This window comes from Periplaneta americana, chromosome 1 (genome assembly GCF_040183065.1).
Source record: "Periplaneta americana isolate PAMFEO1 chromosome 1, P.americana_PAMFEO1_priV1, whole genome shotgun sequence".
NCBI lineage: Eukaryota > Metazoa > Arthropoda > Insecta > Blattodea > Blattidae > Periplaneta > Periplaneta americana.
The window spans coordinates 165,808,383-165,830,142 of record NC_091117.1 but is presented as its reverse complement, the minus strand read 5'-3'; the positions used below and the strand labels follow the sequence as shown (position 1 = coordinate 165,830,142).

The 21,760-nt window shown below is 36.2% G+C and overlaps 1 protein-coding gene across 3 annotated transcripts in view; it reads left to right on the top strand.

Annotated features, from left to right (window-relative positions):
* Positions 1–19,064, top strand: part of LOC138703396 (carcinine transporter-like) — a 30,654-nt gene extending 11,590 nt beyond the window's left edge. For all 3 annotated transcript variants that reach the window (XM_069831230.1, XM_069831243.1, XM_069831233.1), the window contains 6 exons: positions 1,445–1,602; positions 2,762–2,933; positions 6,956–7,177; positions 10,174–10,388; positions 12,710–12,897; positions 18,479–19,064. In XM_069831230.1, the coding sequence (XP_069687331.1) occupies positions 1,445–1,602; positions 2,762–2,933; positions 6,956–7,177; positions 10,174–10,388; positions 12,710–12,897; positions 18,479–18,697 (1,174 nt within the window). In that variant the 3' untranslated portion in view covers positions 18,698–19,064. The remainder of the gene's footprint in view (positions 1–1,444; positions 1,603–2,761; positions 2,934–6,955; positions 7,178–10,173; positions 10,389–12,709; positions 12,898–18,478) is intronic.
* Positions 19,065–21,760: the final 2,696 nt, after the last annotated feature.

The window sequence follows — 21,760 nt, the reverse complement described above, 5'->3', positions numbered from 1 at the left end:
AGTGACATCCGTAAGGAACACAACACAAAAATTGCAGAACAAAAAATAAACTGGTATCAACATATACAGGGTGATTCACGAGGAAAGGTAAAAAATTTAGGATACGATATCTTAGGCCATTTTGAGTGAAAAAGTTCATATGAACACAGGTCCGTTTTCGAACGATGGTGGAGCTAGGTGCATTTTTTTGGTAAAACGTCTCGCCCCAATGTGAATCACACATTACCATATGCTGCTGACGTGAGACGAGGCCTGAGACAAGGTCAAGGTCGCAATGAATGACGTAACATTGGAATCTGCATTGTGAACGATGTAGATAAGAGGAATAAACCAGGTGCTGAGGCATTACAAATGTCCAATCGCCTGTCCTTGTCTGATGTAATGACACATAACCTGCAGATAACACAAATAACCTACACTATCATCAATTCACAACAGTTCAGTCAGCTACCTACAGTACAGTAGTTACATAGGTACAGTTATCGGAAGTGTTAAGTTGTGTTTTTCAAGATGCCTTATAAATTTTCGACTTCAGAATACGCCGATATTGTGTATGTTTATGGTTTGTGCGATGGAAGTTCCTTGCGTGCCGTCGCTGAATATGAACGACGCTTTCCGAACAGAAGGGTACCATATCGATGAATACTTACTGTCTATGGGGTTGGATGAAAGACTTGGTATAGCAAAGGAAGGGGGGAAACGAGAAAGGCGCTAATCGACCGTATTTTGGATGCGGGATAAAGAACAGTTAAGTGCAGCCCTCTCGAGCGATGAGCGCGATTCACGCCCGAGCGCAACGGTGCATTGAAGCAGAAGGAGATATATTTGAAAATGTGCGAAAACATCGACCCCGACGTCTAGAATATTAGGTATGTATCCATACATTAATAAAAACTTTAAATTTGTCCGTTATCTGTCTCTAAATGCGAGTTAGTACAATGTAATCTTAGAAGTTTTTGTGAAATCAAAGAGCCATATCTCCGTAACCGTTCGAAAACGGACCTATATTCGTATGAACTTTTTGACTCAGAATGACTTCAGAATTCACATCCTAAATTTTTGCCTTTCCTCGTGAATCACCCTGTATTAAGAATGAAAGAACAACTTCTGTTGTATATAAATATAGGCAGACTAAAAACAAGATGGCAAGAAAATAATATATTACACTATCTACAAATTATGGCATAATTTCTAACAAATTATAAGTAAAGTTTTTGTTATGGACATATTACTCAACCAATATCGGAATAGGATGGACTGGCGGCGCTACTATTGCCAGCGAGAGGGCTCACGGCCGGAATGAAAGTGTACGAAAGTTGTAGTTCTGAATCTCACCGATCCTATTCCGAGCTTGGTTGTATAATACATTTACTCAATTTTATTTGGCACAGCAGAGTCGCAAAGTATTCTATGATGTGATGTGATGTGATGTGTTGTGTTGCAGAATGGGCCGTCGTCCCGTTCTGTTCATCGCCGTTGCTACGATGGTGGTAGGCAGGTGTTTGTCTGTCCTGGTCTCTGGAACCTACTATCTGTTCCTGCTGTTCTGTTTCATCGGGAATTCGTCCGTTGTCACAGTGTTCGTGGCTCCTCTTGTAATAGGCAAGTGACAAAATAATATTTTCTAAAAACTAAACAAATACGTAAAATTAGGCCGGATGTACATAGAATCAGACGCTACATTTTGTCTGATGGTACTTGTCTCCAGTGATTTCTTATGATGTGGTGCACACAGAATCAGACGCGGCATGACGGTCGCGAACAGACAAGAGGAGACACGGAGAGACAACATCGAATGACTGCTTGAAGAGACTGACAGCGTATTCCGAATCTCACCGGACCGGTGGAAAACAATGACGTCACGCTGCAGCGAAATAGGAACAAAACTGCTGGAAGGTTCGATGGCTATCATGGCGGCTGTACAAGTTGTTGCCTATGCTACGCTAGCAAGATTTAGCGAAATTTCCGTACTGTCATCTCGTTCAAAGAAAAGAGAGCATAAACAATTTATTTCTTGAACCAGTAGTAATAACTGGTCCGTTGACATGTTTTTTTAGTTGGTTATTTAACAACGCTGTATCAACTACTAGGTTATTTAGCGTCGATGAGATTGGTGATAGCGAGATAATATTTGGCGAGATCAAGTTTGTGGAGCGGCCTAGGGATGGTAGAGTTCGAGAGTGGTGGCGGCTGAGAATAGAAATTAAACGCGCTGTATAATCCTTAAAGATAGGAATTTACCTACAGATACTACAAGGTTAGGTATGCATAGCGAGTTCGTAGTTGAAAAAGAGAGTGAGCGTAGCTAGCAATGCAGTGCATGTTAGGGAACTCTGCCGTGGTATAAGCAGGGTGAGATTGTAGCTTTATGTGGTTAACCAATCAACGAATCGCAGTGCAATGTAAACAAACCAACTGCCGGAGTACAACGCTGAACCCTAAACATGAAAAAATATCCCCATTCAATTGCTGCGATACAAAACACATTTCAGTTGTAACCTGGCCATACCTCAGGATTCACGTAATTCATGACGTAACGCCAGTCTAAGTACAGCTGATCTAATACCCTCACTTTGTGGTATAAATTCGTACCTTCAAATAATCATATTATTGATCCGGCTGACACATTATAGAAATCAATGGCATTGCATGATAATATTTTAAAACAAGCAGTAATTGCTTATCGCCTTTTTTTTCGCATAATTACTGCATTAGTACTACACAAAACATTTCCCACATTTAAAACGTGTTGTTTTTACAGGCGTGGAACTGTCGTCTTCCGAGAAGAGATCGCACATAGCAATGCTCCAGTTCTTCGGCTGGACTGGTGGTACCTGCACACTCACCGTCCTGGCATGGATTACTGGAGGAGAGTGGAAAGCTATGCTGCTAGTATCCTCCCTTCCGTCGCTACTCATTTTCACACTTCACAAGTAATGCAATGTACACAAACCAGGAATTTTACATCGTAACAGATAATAGTAAACTGGCATGAATAATTGGTCTATTATTTATTACAATGCATAAATGCCATGATTAGTTCAGCGTTTGCTTAACTTTGTTATATTATATCACCAAAGAAAATGCCATAGCATAAGCTACACTTTTCACTCCCCCCCCCCCCCCCAGTTTATTGAGAGTTTAAGAAGTTTAATTCCTAATAGTTGTAAGCTATATTATTAGGCCTACTAAGGTTCAAGTAAAGTAACTATAGGCCTATCCTTTGTCCGTGCGATTTGTTTACAAACATTAACTAGTTGTCGCGTGTCCCCCAGCCGACATAGCGACGACGTATATTCAGTTCCTATCGGCTGTACTGTTCATTCACTGATGTTTTGGCTAGGGGGTGGGGAACGCTCTTCCAGCAGGTAGAGTTTTAGCTAGTGGAAAGGGGTAGTGTTTACTTAGTCTGAAGTAAGTCAAGGCCCTATCCTATACAGCTATATAGCGTATTCTGATACACCTACTTTACCCGTACCTTAATAATTATTTCATACACTAATTAATCTATACTAATAATAAATCTGTAGCCAAAATTTTTCTGGTAATTTTCGATTTTCCAAAAATAATTGGTGTTAACATGTATAATTAACTATCCTGAAACCGAAAATCGCTTTTTTTAATTTTTGTTTGTCTGTCTGTCTGTCTGTCTGGATATTTGTTACCTTTTCACGCGATAATGGCTGAACCGAATTATATGAAAATTGGAATATAAATTAACTTCATTGTAACTTAGATTTTAGGTTATATGGCATTCAAAATACTTTATTTAAAAGGGGGGGGTTATAAGGGGGCCTGAATTAAATAAATCGAAATATCTCACTTATTATTGATTTTCATGAAAAATATTACATATCAAAAGTTTCTTTAAAAATAATGTGCAATAAGTTTTATTCTATACAAAATTTTGATAGGACTGATATTAATGAGATAAATAAGTTTTAAAATTACAATAACGCCATCTAAGGCGCTGTACTGAAATAAAAACAAATGACTTCGTCTATAAGGGGCCTTGGACAACAATAATCGAGAGCTATTAAACATAGCCTAAGAGAATGTTTCTGTGTTTGTATGAAGTAATATCGGAAGCTAATTAATTGTTTAATTATTATTTCACCATTGGAAAGTGTAGTTTCTCTAGATGGACATAATTCTACAATGTTATTACAGTAACTTCTGAAACATATAGCAAGTAATATAAAGTATACACATTAAAACTAAATGATATGTCAATCTTCATTAAATTATGGTTGCATGTAATAACAATTAAGAAACATGTTAAAGGAATTGTCATGGCACCAAATGATTGCACTCTGGACCAAAATGACCGCATTTTAATTATTTAAATACAATTTAAATTAAGTAACATATTAAACGATTTATCCATCTATCAAACACGAATGTTCCCTGGATCAAACGTCCTATTTTAATTATGTAATTACTTTATATTTATTTCTAACAGGTGCAGCGGAGCGCACGGGTACGGCTAGTATTCAATATTAAATCTACGCTCCTCTGATAGCTCGGTGCTATATGTGTAGCTACCAACTAGAGCTAGAGGCAGAGGCAGGGATGCTTATTGGGTGGGAGATGGAGCATCCCTACGCATTTCAGCCTATGTAAAATTTTTTGGGGAAACTGCAGAATTTCTCCCTCGTGAAAGTTTCTAAGCCCCGCGGTATGAACCTGCGCCTGAGTATTTGATCAATGCGAATTTCATAGAGTTGCAAGATAACAAGCATTCCATAGAAGAAACCAGTGTGCCAAAGTGATAGGCCTACGTATTTAAGCCGTTTTGGCAGGTGACGTTCCTATTTTGCAGAAGACATAATTCAACCAGTCCAGTTGTCAGGATATTACATTTTTACTATTTAAAAAAAAACCCTATATATTGAAAATGAAATTAATTTTGTCAACTTTTATTATTAGAATAAATTTAGAAGATCAGTATAATTTTACAGAAAAAAGTTGTTGAATAAAATTTATTATTAACGCACAAAATAAAGAAAAGGTTCCGTCACGGATGTTACAAGATTTGTGAACTCACTTTACACTTTATTAACAAGAAGTGTAAAACTCCGGTTCCTCTCTCAAGCAAAAATATATTCATTCTCATAGTGTCCATGTGGAAGCTATGACATCCAATTAGTTTGGAATGGAATGGAATTTAAGTGAGGGAGATACGGATGGCCCAGCACTACGACCTGTTGAGATCTATTGCGCTAACCCTCGATATGGAATAAGTTACGTGCCATAGATCCCCTACGCGCACCAATCCAAACACATGACTCCCTGACGACCGGTCCCTACAGCCAACAGAAATCCATATACCATTCCTGCTTCGGCAACTTCCCTCAAGGCCCCCCCTGTCAGTCCGAGGCGATCTTCCATGACACGGATGTTATACCTATTTTGTCACTGACGTTACAGCTGAATCAATGTCCTTCATTTTTCTAGTTTCTAAACAACTGTGACACTTCTAAGTCAAAATATTCACTTGAACTGTAAGATTAATTATTGTTATTAACCCAAACTACTTGTCCTGAATAGAGAAGTGGAAGATCATTGTCATGTACATTGTTTTTAAACTCGTAAAAAAAATTAAGATATAGGCTACTATTTAATTGTTGTGTTCTGTGTTAGAGAACGGAGAATGAACAATACTCATTTCATCTTAAATAAAATCTTGTAAAATTTAAAATAAACTCTACACCTAATTTTAATTAAATGTTCAGATAACACAAAAATAAGAAACGCTTATTTCAAGCTAAATTGAAAAAAAGGAATATTTCTACACCGCCATTTCAATTCAATATTCTAGAGATCGTAAACAATAATTATGCTTATTTCACATTGAAAAAAAAAAAACAAAATTTTAAAACACTTAAAACTCTAAATTTTATTGTTAAAGTAACGAACAAAATTAAAAATATTATTTTTAAACTTTTAGATTTAATTTTAATTATATCTGAATATACGGTGAACAGAGATAATAAGAGAAACTTATTTTACGTTATACAAATCGAATTTATTATTTAAAAAAATCTCCGTTTGTCGTACCTTAGTTTTTAAAGTAGTAACCGGTAAACTTACATACAAAAAAAAAAAACAAAAACAAATTTCCCGAGCCGTCTTTCAAAAGCAATTGTGTTATGTTTATATTCCTCGCTCTCTCACCCATACCTCGCATACGCAAGCTGCATCTCTACAGACAATAACCTTTAAAGCGTTGTCAGAGTGCATCACGTTTTAAAATCTCTTTGCAGAACGAAAACTTACATTTGTTCGGATCAAATTTCTACACATTTGAAGGACAAAACTAAAATTATTTCAATAATTGATTATCATAATACACTGCTCTCTTAAATTGACTGAGAATATTGGGAATTAATTCAATAGCTTTGGAAAACGTATTATGTCTTTATTGTGTTAAATTTTACATTACCTCGTTAACATGTTTCAGTCTGTTATCGGCCATCTTCGAACTCTGAGTTCTGAAGATGGCCGACAACAGGCTGAAATATATTAACGAGGTAATGTAAAATTTAACACGAGCAAGACATAATAGGCCTTTTCCGAAGTGATATAGTGTTAAAAGTTGTGTAATCAAGATGTATAGTGTCAATAGCTTTCCCAAAATATGCTATGAAATGTTACGTGTAAAATAATATTTTTTCTCGAAAAGGAAGCAAAAACGAGAAAAATTGTATTAATACTTTTTGTTTGAAATATCTCAAATGAAAATCTTTTGAAATTAATCATACTGCTTATGATTCATTCTGTACAATTGTCTAGAAATAAAACCATATATCTAAATTAGTTTTCGCCGAACGAATAAAAAACTCCTTTATTACAATACTTTCCACCCAACTAGTATATAATAGAATGTTTCAAAGCTTATGTTGTATTGTTCTTCAGAATGTCTCAATGTTCAACACATGTCCAACACATTCAGAATGTTTCCAGAGTCGCCGAGGTGGTTGGCTTCCAGTGGGAAGACTGCAGAGTGCGAGAAGGTATTGAGCAACATCGCACATGTCAACGGAAATACTCTCCCTGAAAACACATTCACCATTTTAAAGAAAGCTGACCAGGCCAAGGAAGGCCACTTTGGGGTGGGCAGTTTATTCTCCAGCTGGAGACTCGCCAGAAACACTTTCTTGGTCTGCAGCTGCATGTAAGTTTGTATAAAATAGCTTTCATGTTCTGGGTTCACGAGTCGAATCCTGCTCAAGGAGCTGTTCTTTTCTCCTTTCCTAATTTTAACAGTAATTTTAATTGCTTATCTGGTTCCACACTTTGCAGAAGGATACTTCTCCAGAATCCTCTCTCAAAGAAGTTACATTAAAGCATAATAATAGTAAGCTAGTCTTCTTCATACTCTTAATAACGAATATTAACTTAAATTGACAGCTTTCCAGGCCTATACTAGACTACACACAGTCGAATCCCATCACGCGGTTGAAGCACGGCGCCGAGCTTTTTATAAGACAATACAGGACACTACACAGGCGACGCACTAACATCTAGAGGTGGAGAAAAAATAACGTAACAGCACCTTGGAATACTACGTTCCAAAATACCGCTATTACGAAATACTTCCCGTTACAAAATACTCGTTTCACTTTGGAACTACATTATGAAAACGTCTGTTCCACATCACGGAACATGTTTGGCACTATTGAAAGTAGTGGCGCCATCTTTTAGAAAACACTGGCTGGGCTCAAACATTTGAGGTATAAGTTAAATAAATGTCATAAGTATATTGATAACACGATAAATTATTGGGTGGGCTCGATTCCCACGAGCCCATGTAAGTTGGCGCCACTGTTTGAAAGCAGAATTGGGAACCCTTTCGTCGCAATGAAAGAAATGTTGGAATCTAAAGTGAAAGATAAATAGTAAAGATATGATGAGGCTGAATAATTTGGAGGAAAAAATTGTTCCGGGGCCGGGCATCGAACCCGGGACCTTTGGTTTAACGTACCAACGCTCTACCAACTGAGCTACCCGGGAACTCTACCCGACAACGATCCAATTTTTCCCTCTATATCCACAGACCTCAAAGTGGGCTGACAACAGTCATGCAACCAACTTCGAGTGCACACTAACTCCGTGTGACTTAAATTGTGGTTTTCTTTTAACGAACAGTGACGTGTATTATGCAAATCAAGATTTCAGGTATAACTCCCTGTGAAGTTGATTTGAAAAATTTTTCCCTCGAAATTATTCAAATCAACTTTACAGGAGTTATACCTGAAATCTTGATTTGCATATGATGAGGCTGTTTAAAAAATGTACACATTATCTTGAAACTAGGTGTAGGATTCTATCAAACAATTATTGGCATAATGCCTATATTAGAGTGCAGTAAGTACATTGTGAATTTTATCAAGGGAGACGAAAATATATAGGTTATGTTTTATTCATAAATATTTTACAATTTTAGTTTCATTACCACTTCTTGAAATTAAACTAAATTCTGTTGAAACATGACTATTGTCGAAGTTCTTTATTTACAAAAATACAACGGTAAATTTTCATATTTCATTACAATGAGATTATTACTCTCCATGACGGTATTAATTAGAATTTTAGCGCTGCCGAAATGATTATAGCTTTTATTTACTAATTTTTGGAGAAATTGAACACTATTGTAAACTTGAGCTGAGCAGAAGAGAAAGAATAGGTTAGGTTTTATTTACAATTGGGATCCACTTCGATTTTGTGACCAATAAAATTTATAAATAATTTAAAATTGCATTACATTTCCTGCTTCGAACAAACGTGATCCACGAATTCAATTTGGTATTAGAAAACTTTCCTTTTCCACGAATTCACATCTCGGCTCACTATGACATACTGCATCACACGGCATACAGAGAAGTATGTGATTATTTAGCGTCCTAAATACCACTTATATTACATGCTAGTCGTACGTGTATGTTCCTAAATACCACTGTTACATTACATACTAGTAGTACTTATCTGTTCCAAAATACTACTGTTCCATCAGATACTAGTCAACCGTGCGGTTCCAAGATACCACTGTGCACCTTGTTGTTACATACAAGTTATATATGGTACTGTTATTTGGAACCTGGTATTTTCAAGGAACTGGAACAGTTGGAACCGTTACGAGAAAATAACTTTTCCCATCTCTATACTGAACAGAACACCACACCGCGAAACATTTCGTGCGTGCATGCACAGTAATCAAACTTGTTTTGTGCGAGATCGTGCGTATTTGCTTGGTTTCCGCACAAAACCAATCCGCGGTAAGTGTGAAATACCACATTCAGTATTCCCAACCTGACACACATAACAATTTCCCTCTTCTTACCGCTTATGTGACATGTTGATTTTGCTGCTTTACGCTTTTAACATATTATTTTTAGAGACGTTCAATATAGTAATAATTACAAAATGGAAACTTACCACTGCAATTTCACCTAAATTGCACTGTTAATTATTGTTTTTAAATATTTGCAAAAATTAAGTAAACTCTAAATCATTACATAACCTTACCGTTTGTTTTAAGTTCGCATTTATAGACTGAGGAAAAAAAAGACAGACATATATCATGGCCTGCTGGAGTATAGTAAACACAGAAAACATTTTAAAGCATCAATGTTGAAGACAGATATTTTTGTTTTGCAAGTTTGCCGTCATTGAACAGAAACCAAGATGGAGATTTCATTGCAACTAATTAGAAATTCCTCTTTCAGGTATGTAATAAACGATCTTCGCACAAAATAATGTACGATACACGAGCGGTATGTTTTCTTTCAATTCTCGGAAATTAAAAAAGCTCAACTACGTTTCGCTTTTTCAAACTTTTCCTCGAACATGAAAACTTCAACATACCGCTCTTGTAACGCATATTACTATTGTACTACCATATTTTGGAATGGAGGGAGTATAAAACAAGGAGTTATTAAGCAAATTTGCTTCAGCAAAGCATTTATCCCGAAACCTTATTCTACTGGATATCGTCTTATTCAAAATGTAGCCAATACGTATTATTATAATAATAATAATAATAATAATAATAATAATAATAATTATTATTATTATTATTATTATTATTATTATTATTATTATTATTATTATTATTATTATTATTATTATTATTATTATTATTATTATATGAGATTCACTCTCTGCTTTCAGAGTTCTCTGTCATCTCATCTACTACACAGTGATTCTTCAAGTGACAGGTATGTCGGGAAACCCTTACCTGAATTTCTTCCTCCAGGCTGTGGTAGAGTTCCCTGGATTTATACTTGGCAGAATTATAAGCGATAAACTGGGAAGGAGATGGACGCAAGGAACAGCCTACATGCTCTCAGCTCTGTGTTTGCTACTAATTACTACAGTTACTCAGGGTGAGTTGCAGGCCTGTGTGGATTTAGGGTAATATGGTGTTGTGCAGTTCCAAAACAAAACACACAACAATTTCGAACGTACGACTTAGATGTAAACTAGAACTGACGGCACAATTGAAGTCCTCCCCGGGAAAAGGATGTAGCATCAAATTAGTGAAATGTATGATTTAGGTGGAAAAAGTAATTTTGAAGCATTCATTTATAACAATAAATTATTGCATTCAATAGCTAAATAAACTTGTATCCTTGATTAGTCAAATGGTTCTGCTAGTAAATATAGGTCTAACGAAATATGTCACTGAAATTATTTTAATTTCTCCTTAAACATGACTTATATTTTTGTTGCTTACACCCTTATTCCGGGGAAGTCTTCAATTATCCAGTAAGTGATGGCTTTGATTGTATTTAAATATTTACAGCTATTTACAGCTATTGCTGTTAGTCCTTGAAAATTAGAATTCTCATACAGGACCTTGTTTCTGGGGAAACCATTCTTCGTAACATAAAAGTATACTGAAATAGACCCATTAATGTAAGCGTTCACTACATCGTATCGCACTCCTCGTACGAATCGCACGCAACGGATATTTTAAAACATGACGTCGTACAATATTGACATTGCTGAAAACAGAGGAGTTTGAGGTTAGGTCTATTAATTATGAGTGTTAGCGAATAAGAATTTGTAATTGTTTCAGTCTTCTTAATTGAAGAGGAACAAACAAAAGAGATATTGGTTACATAATATATAATGTAAGAAACGACTTGATTACTGTAATGGGAACGCCTCAAATTATATAATTCTTCGCAGTTTTCTACAAGCGAAATAAGTTTTCCGTCTGCCATTTTGGCGCGACACTGAACATGGCACAACATAATAGTAACAGTTGAGCAATTAAAATTGATTTATTAAAGAAGGCCATGATCGCACGCATCGGAAAAGTTGCTCATCCGAGAAACGTGGACGGATTTACCGAGAGCCGATGCGTGCGATACGATGTAGTGAACGCGGTTACATAACAATTACAGCAAGGATTGTCTTTTTCCGATCCGTGCGATTCATCCGATGAGTGCGATACGATGTAGTGAACGCTCAATGCTTCTAAAGTCTTGGTAAACCCTTACCTTTACAGTGCACTTATTGTTACTTAGTTACCATTACAGTGCAGTTTTACGAAGGCTTTGGAATAATACTGCTCTAAACGTTCAATGCAAAATATATTGTATTTGCAATTTTGAATATTTAGAGAACTGGTAAGGTCAAAATTAATATCTACTCTCATCACGATTAAGTTCAAAACAAGTTATACAATACGCAGATTTGTGCAAATCAAGTTAGCCTATATCCACTTTTAAAGTTAAATAATTCAATGAAGGAAAAATATTGAAGATTAATATTTGCTCTAAAATCTTGTCATTATAGAAGGAATTAAATGAAGAGAGAAACTTATAAAATACATTGTAAATATACTGTGTGGAACATTTTGATAATTTCTGAGAAAACATTTCGGGAATATAACTTATTTTGCATTTGAACTCTTCAATTCTGCTAACTATAGAGGTGTAAGTCTACTGAATGCTAGTTATAAAACATATACTAAAATCCTGAATGAAATACTTAAAAGTATCTCTGGAGTTTTACTATTATAAGAACAAGCTGGCTTTAGAAAAGGACGATCCTGTATGGATGATATTTTTACCCTGAAGACAGGTAATTATAGAAAATACGAGTAAGAGAATTCAGTTTACAGACACATCTAGCCTTCACTGACTTCGAGAAATATCCATTACTATGCTACAGATGAACATTGCTGTAGTAATCGCTAGAGATATACAGTATTGTATTCTTGAGATTTTTTTCATCACAGTGAAGTGCGCATATGCCACTGTATTACTCAAACTACAAATTTTTAGCGATTTCTCATGCGAAACCTGTACAACGTCACTAAAATTAGTAGAAGACGAGTAACCAGGTTAACAGTGTTAAATATGTAATGGCGTACAAAAATCCGAAAGGATGTTGCACTCGAGACTTAAGGCTGGTTCACAATAAACCGGAAACGGAAACGACAACGAGAATAAAAACGGAAATAATGTTAAAATAAATGTATTTAAAAGTGAGCATTCACAATAGTAATTGTGAATGCTCACATTTAAATAGATTTACTTTAACAATATTTCCGTTCTCGTTCTCGTTGTTTCCGTTCCCGGTTTATTGTGAACCAGCCTTTACTCGTAACTCCAACAGCAAGACAAACTGAAATAGGCCTATTTCATATGATGACAAAGTGAAAGATGTTGGATTTCTCTCGTCATTCTCTCAGCGGGATCCCTGCAATGGCTGGTGACGTCGCTTGTGGTGGGAGTCAAGTTCCTTATCACGATCACTGTGTACGTCGGGTACCTCCTCAACACGGAGATATACCCCATCTGCGTGCGTCAGTCGGGCAGTTCCGTCGGCTTCACGGGCTCCGGAACCCTGGGCGTCGTGGCGCCCTACATCGCCTATCTGGTAAGTTAATTCTAATCATAGATGATACATGTACAGATAGGTAGTCAATGAACTTATAATCTTCTGTTCCATTACATTAATCCTCCAAGAGGCTATACTTTATATTCAGCATAGCATGAAATATTTACATTTAAAGATTAAAACTTGGCTTAACTCTTCATTTCAAAATTGATAATGAAGATTTTGCAAGCTGCAGAATCATCAACTTAAAAGTACAATTATTATTTCGAATAATAGTAAACAATATACCGGATGGAAGGGAACGTATTGCATTCTTTCTTAGGCAATTCCTAGAAGTATGAAAAGGAAGTCTAACAACATTCTATTCCTTTGCAGATAGTTTTTAAATCAATTTGTGTTAAAATTATGATTGCGGATTCCCTGAAACTGTTTTTCTATGGTAGTATGGAGTAGATCTAAGCTATTTACAATCATGATTTGGTAGGAATTTAATCATATAAAATACAGGTCTCGATTAATCGCCTAAAACAAATTGAAAATATCACTTTCCATTTGTAGTAACATGGTTTTGGAAAGCTGGCAACGCTGTATCCAGAACCCCTGAGGTAGGATTATACCCACCCGTCATTAAAATGAAGGAGCACGTACTACTATGTTCTGCAGCGTTGCTACACGTTGTATTTAGTTTTCTCGAAAAAAAAAAAAAAAAAAAAAAAAAAAGGGGAAACTAACAAATTATCAATAGATCATTTGTCGCATCTAAAGCATAATTTGATACAATTTCTCGTAATGATCTGATCTGTAACTCGTGTAAATTAATGCATATCATCCCATTCATTAGGTTAACATTCAGCTTGCTCACCGCCAACAATCAAGTCAACATAAACTGTGCAAAATGTTATTGCATCCCTTACTCGGAAATGAGGAAGCACTGTCACGTTTAGACAATAGTGAAACAGTGTAATAGCTTCATCACATGCTGAATTGGTATGCCTATTATGTATATGTGCATTTATTGGAACTGAGTTGGGAACTGGTAAGTTATGTGCTTTCATGAATTCAACCATTTTATGCTTTTCAGTTTTAACTGAAATAGTATAGTGCGTTACCTACTACTACTGCACACTTTTCAGGTGGGAGATTTTTCAGGAGACTGTTCTGAAACTATTCTTCAAAAATGGTGGCATTAATTTCATTGTGTGAATCAGCCATATAATCGCGAACATTTTTGGAAGAGCCATTGACCCAGCCTTCAGTATTGTATGCATGTAATATCTGATCCTCATCTCGCGAGATGTTGGTGGTTGGAGACGACATGAACAACTCCCATCGTCCCAACCATGGGTGTCATACCATCTAAAAAAATTATAAGATATCCTTTTTGCCTAAGATAATTCAGCATAGTCAAATATCGATACCTCCATGCAACAATCCTGGCAGATTCCATAATCACTCATCTTTTAGAGAGTGTGCGGAAGCGGAACCCAAGATTTAATAACAACTGTCTAAGTCCCTCACTTAGGTACGGAAATTCGCAGACTGCTTGAAGCGTGACTACTGTGGGGAGCTTACGAGAAAGTCTCTGCGAGTGTGTTTTAATTAGGTGCGTGCGAGGAGGTATTGATGAATGGAGCACCGCTCTTCCTAGAACTGACCAGAGATAAGTTGTTATGAGTTACGGCCCTTATGACACTAAAGAGACATCACTGTCGCCACATGATATTTAATTATACCGTGGCTGAAAATATCGGCTAGTTTGAGACTAGCTCTGTGTTGGTGTGTTGCATAAGTTGACACTGTTGGTTTCTATTTTAAAAGTTTATCAAATGTTTTCACATTGGTTAATACTGTAATATAGTCAATATGTCGTTTTCTGCTAGCAAGAGTGGCGTTACGCTGGATGTTGCCTGCGTGTAGGATTGGCATTACTCCACATTCCTACCAGGGCTGATCTCGTGAGCTCCCCACAGTAGTAGATCATTCACTGTTGGTGATTGTCATTTTTCATAAAATCTATACAACTCTCTACGAGCTACACATCACAGGTGAAATTATCGACTTTCCCAAACTTCTGTTTCTTGTTACCCGGTATTTGTGGTGTTTTGGTCTCCTATTTACAATCTTACTGACTGTTTGTCTGCTTAAGCTAACCACCTTTGCTGTTTCTACTCTTGCCCCCTTTTCCTACATGAGTTTTTTAATGTAATCATGCACATAACATACAATTTCCTGTATTCGTTTATCCACTCTTTTTAGAGATGACTTTCTTTGAACGCTTTCCCCACCGGTTTCGATATTAGCACAACCATGTTCACCATTGTCTTATATCACATTACACCCTATTTTCACTGCCATCATGATTGTCATTATTTTCCCAGGTTCTCCATGTGATATCCATAGTTAAATATAATTTCATTAAAACATAATGTATTAATACAACACAAATATAAATAATATAAATAGAATTTACTTGTATGATGAACGCACTAACACTTTCATTCACTTCATTTGTAATATATAGTAATTGAGAACAAAGTGTTAAGTGAAGAAGATGGTAAGGCAGACATACAAACAATGAATAGAAGAAAATTGAAGTGAAAGAACATCTGAACAAATGTGAAGTGGAAGAGAGAGAAATTGTAAGTGTAATTAAGTGAATTAGATATTTCATGTTTTTCACTGTTGTAGATTGGGAGTAGTATCAGGGGTACTGTAATTGTAGGAGTATTATAGAAATAAATTTATGGAAAGAGGTAATAAAACAGGAAATTTAGAAGTGAAGTGAAGAGAGAAACTTAAATACGTAAATAAACAGAGGAGAGAACAGTAGGGAAATAGTAAGCGATGTGTTGTAAAATAGAGAAAATGTAAATGTAAACAAATAATTTCGGAGAAAATAGCTGGAAAATTATGATTAAGATCAGGTAAATTTGAGAATAGAAAATAAAATAAATAAATAATATAAATTATTAAGGAAGGGAATATGCAATATTTAATAGGAAAGCGAGAAATGGATGGGAGACAGTCTAGGTATGAGAGAGAGAAAAGAATAGGGTAGATAGGGAAGAATAGATAGCAATTCATTTAAAACAGAAGAATAGGAAGTAATCAGGAAATATATGGCAAATGAATATATTAATAGAAAAGGGTGGTATGCATTAAAAGGATGGTGGATCGAAAAGCAGAAATGTGATGGTCCACCATAACTATGAATTGTAAAGTTGGTTTTCAAATATATCATATCATATCATATCATATCATATCATATCATATCATATCATATCATATCATATCATATCATATCATATCGTATCATTTATAATACGCCGAATTATATAGTAGCTTAACGCGGATTCTGTACATTTATGTAGAATAACAGTACGTTATCTCCTGAAGAAACGACATTAGAATAGCACATAGATATTGCAACACCGAACTTAAAGAGGAGTCTTGTGGTCCCAAACAATAATAATAATAATCAGTCAATTAACTTATGCATTATTGGCGGCACGGCGCGGCGGTAGCGACAATCAAAACTCAAAGTGTACGCCGACGTTAACCCAAAGAGTGGGACGATAGTAATAGCTTCTTTCCAGCCCGTATACTAATAAATAATAATAAATATTAAGTTACCGCATGTCGTAAAATTTATCTGAAAAAGAATTTGTCACTATAATCAATGAAAGTCATTTTGCGCAAGACATAACATAATTTTAAAGTACAGGGTGCGTCAGAAAGAACGGATGGATTTCACATGGCAAGAAAATTGTAAAGATTCATCAAATCAAAAATTTATTGTTATCAACATATTCACCAATACATGCAGTTTATTTATGTAAAACAACATTATCTATATGATGTCCTTGGATTTCAATACAGCCATCGAGGCGTTTTCTGATGTTCGCCATCACTTTCACAGTCATAGCTGGTGCAATTGCCACGATTTCTTCACGAATCGCTGTCTTCAGTTCGTCCAGTGTATGTGATCGATGTTTACAAACTTACGCCTTCAAATGGTCCCAAAGAAAGAAGTCGCAGGGCGCGAGATCTTACCGTAGCCTCGGACAATCTCAGTGCAATAGAATTTCGTCCAGGTGATTTCTTCTTTAATGTTGAACCTGTGATACGAAATGAAGCCACCCACCGCAAAATTGTATTCCGAGTTGGAATCCTAGCGTGACATCCGATGTCGAAATGAGTCCTGAGTGGCGATCACAGACTCTTCATTTTTCAAAAATGTCTCTACGATGAAAGCACGTTGTACACTAGACCAACACCATGTTCTCAACTGAAACTGCATTCTCTGGCTGACCCAACAGTCGTGGTCCCCCTCACTATATCTCTCTCCTCGTTGCGTATCGATAGTTTGAAGTCCATCCGTTCTTTCTGACACACCCTTTACTTGGGATCAGAGCAAAATATAGCAACGATTTTGTCACAATCATCCTTTAAACAAATTACTGAAAGGAACTATTCTGAAAATACTAGTAAAACTAATTTTCGGAAATTTTATTCTAAAACAAAACAAGTAGGCTTATGTAGTATCATACAAACGGTACGAAATGTAAGATGCGTCTTAAGTACGTATCTGTTTCTTTTTATTTTATTCGTTTATTTTTTTTGTTTTACAAATACATGGTGAGAAGTGTGCGTAAGACTCGCAGCCACTATAGGCATCCAACAAGGAGAACTCGGTGCGCAGAGACCAGCGGGCGTGACTGTCTCGCGCAGATGACGCATGCTCCCGTTTCCAGCATGCTGTCAAGCCTACTGCAGGGGAGTAAGAGGGGTATAGTATGCGCGCCGCGAGGAGTCCGAGCTGAGTTTTGTTTGTAGGATACCTATAGGTGTTGATAAAGATAACAACATTTATAATTACGTGACTGAGTGCTATAGTCAGTGAGAATATCAGTAACATTGCGACATATGTATGATAACAGCCAGATGAGATGTGATAACAACTATCTTGTCGAAATACTTAACAGCACATCGCGTATATGATATCAGTGTCAGTGAACGTCTGGTGGCTTGGAGACTTTTGAATTAGTAATAAAGTCACTCACTAGCAACTCAAAAACAATGAATATAAAATTTGTAGGAAAATAATTTTAAGGCGACCTATTAATATTAGCTGAACACACAAAATGAAAGAGAGAGAAGTGTGTTGTGCAGTCGAAAATATCCACACTTGTAATGTAGAGTTCTGTTTACACATTAATTCTAGTCTTCAAAATAAGGATAGTTCGCAATGTCTTCTAAGTATGAATAGCGCTGTACTTAATGCAAAGGACATTATCACAACACTGTGTTTGTACTGTATCCAAACTCTCACAAATTGGCCATGAAATTAAAGAAAATTTTAAATTACATAATGGAATTTTGCGTTTAATATAAAGCTGAAATGCGACCTTCATTTAATGCCAGAATTTCTTGTAAGTTCGCACAAAATTATTATACGAACTTCGATCTGTTTTCAATGATGGAGGACGATGATTCTTCATTTTTCTTTCAGATCAAGAATAACATTTCTTTGTTCAATACACTTCTATTTAATTTACAGACATTGTCTTTTTTCATTATAAAATATTTATAGTAACAATTTCTAATCTTTCATCTACAGGGAAGCGCTGTTGGTGTCAACTATCCTTATTTCATCCTGGCAGGGTTAGCACTACTGGGAGCAGTTTGCTCACTGCTGTTACCAGAAACTCTGAACGAGAAACTGCCAGAAACGCTTGCGGACGCAGCTCAATTTGGATTGAATCAAAAGTTCTGGAGTTTACCTTCACGTCAAAGGGGACAGATGAAAGCTACAGAACTCAAGACGGAAGAACTATGAAGCCACAAGAAAATTAGAACTTAACAAAACTAATGAAATGTCGCAAAGAAAAATACAAAAAAAAAAAAACAACCTGAGTCGAGTACGTTACGCGTTGCTAGTTTTGGTTGTACGAGAGCTTGGCTACTCTTATGCTCGCATTAGAGCAGCTATAAGAGAAATGACACTTGTCACGTAACAAGAGCCTATCTTTGAAGACAAAATTACACGTGTTCGTGTTGCAAACAGACCCGAGCTATGAACAACGATAGAAGAAATTCGCAATGTGAAAATCAATATTCGAAAACGTAATACATTCACTTGATGGATATATGAGTTGATGATGTAAGATGTGATATTATATGATAAATGTTATATTTGTCAACAACCCGTCTACAAGTAATGGTAACCCTTCAATTCCTGTACCCGGTAGCATCACAACCATAATTTATCTTTATATAGGGTGTTAAAAAAGTATCCAGTATTTTAGGAGGTACTAGTATGAATCAAAACAAGAAAATAATGTCTAATAAACATGGATCCTACAACACATACTTTCTGAGATCTGAACACTTGTTCATAGGTGCTCAATGTGACGTCCATTCATGGTAATCCATTCCTCTGGCCTTTGGCGTAAGAAATCACGCACTCTTTGAAATTTATTTTAATACGTTAATAATAAAGTCCTGATAATGATCCCCAGTTAATCTCTGGGTAGCACGTATGACTCTATTAATCTATCACAAGGAACGTCTGCCTATAAGTTGAGAATCGGTGCTTATGCCTTGTTTCTTCAACTGCATGAGGATTTTCATCAGCCTACATATCCTGATTACGAAAATTCACAATAGGCCCTACCATCTCTGCTGAACCCCGCTCATATCCGCAACCAGACTTTTGTTTTCAGTATTCCTTGCGACGTATCATTATTCCATGCCAGGGGTGTCAACTACGGTATGATTATCTGGTAGTCTGCTGTATTGTAGGGCAGAGAAATGCATTGCTATGAATGGACGTCACATTGAGCACCTCCTATGAACAAGTGTTTAGATCTCAGAAAGTATGTGTTGTGGGACCCATGTTTATTAGACATTATTTTCTTGTTTTGATGCATACTATCACCTCCTAAAATAATGGAGACTTTTTTTTTAACAGCCTTTACATACAACATCGCAACGTTTCAATTCTTATGAATAATTTATTTTTTCAGTCCATTCTCTACTACTTGCTCTGTTAAATTATCTCATTTAAAAATCCACTAATGAGCCGTTTATGCCTTCTGGTATTTTAATAAATTTCCCCTTCTTTTGTTCTTGTATTATTAGGTCTATAACTAATTTCGATCTCACCATTTGTAAATGGTTACCCTAACTGTACACTATAGTCTTCACTATTTTACAATTGAGGACTGTTTTTGCAAAACTTGCTAACTGTAAAAACTAAATTTTATATGAGATACAAAAAACTGAAATAACTGCAAGTTTTTCTATAACTCTCACTTAGCAGAAAGCAAGTTTTAAAAAAAACGATCACACTTTAACACACTACTGTGAAGGAAATAATAAGATTTTCCTAAGAAGCCTTTAACATCATGTAGAGGCCTGTCTTATGTTAAGTAATCCACCAAAATTTTGCAGTTAGCAAGTTTTGCAAAAACGGTCCTCAATTGTAGTCTACTATTATTACACATCTTCATACTGAATTTATTCCGAAATTACTTCCTTAACACCAGCACAACATAATACAAACTTTCATTAGAACATTCTAAACTGTTATGAACACCTGTTTCTAAGATTATATGCTTTGTGCTTTTTACTTCCATCCCACATCAATTGGATTCTATTCAGTGTTGGTAACATAGACTCGTCACCTCATTTTCCCGTTTCTGTGTGTACTCTCCGACCCCTCATCTATTCTGATTTCGTGGTTACTTCTCTCAAATCCCTTTTATCTTTCAATTCTCTCACTTGTGTTGTCCATACACTATTTAGTTCCCCCCGTCTCTTCTCACACATGCTTCTGCCGTCCATTGCACTCTCTTCTTCTCCTGCTCTCGCGCTAAGACTGCTGACTACTGCCTCTCGTTGTGTTGTCGAATCCTTCGCTCCGCTTCTACATTTCCCTTGTCCATATGTTTAGGTCTTCGATTCTCGATGTCAACTGTCCGTCGTCTGCCGACATCTGGAGTCGGCCTGGTGGCGCAGTCGGTAGAGTGCTTGGACACAAGTCCAAAGTTGCGGGTTCGATCCCGGCCCAGCTCGATGGCATTTCAGTGCGCTTAAATGCGACAGGCTCATGTCAGTAGATTTACTGGCATGTAAAAGAACTCCTGCGGGACAAAATTCCGGCACACCGGCGACGCTGATATAACCTCTGCAGTTGCGAGCGTCGTTAAATAAACCATAATTTACAATTTTTTGCTGACATCTGCGTTATCTCCCGGTCGATGCCCTCACCTAACTCAGTTGTTCTCGTACTCGTACGGTCAACTTCCTTCCGTGTTTCTGTGATGTTCCAAAGTTTTTGAAGAAATTCTTCGTCGTATAATCTGCCATTTACTTTTAAGCTAAGTTATCATTATTTGTAATGACAAAATGTTCTTTAGTCTTTGCTGCTTTCAGGAATGATAACAGTATTTTTTCTGCTTCTTGTTTCAGAGATAAAATCCTGTTCGTTTTTAATTTTTGTTCCTTTCAGTTCTTTTTTTTTTTCAGATTACCGCTCTCTTAATTACATCTTTTGTTTTCATGCTTAGAAATCTTACTAAAATTGTACGATTTATACCTTTGTCTAGTCTATATGTTTCTTCGTGGCCTCCATAACGTTTAAATTAAATAATTCCCAACACATGTTGCACACTGCGTCATATGTTTTCACTCCGTGTTCGTGCCCAACTTCCTACACACAGAAAATTATGAAATTATTTTTCTTATAGTTAGCTTCTGAATATTTAATCTTATTCTTCATTTGGTTATTTTTCTGTTGTAGTTCCTCAATCCCCTTGTTGGCGACTTACATTTTTAATTTTATGCTAGCTATTGTCTGATCGAAATCCTGTAAATTTTCTTCGTAAAGATTAAGTTT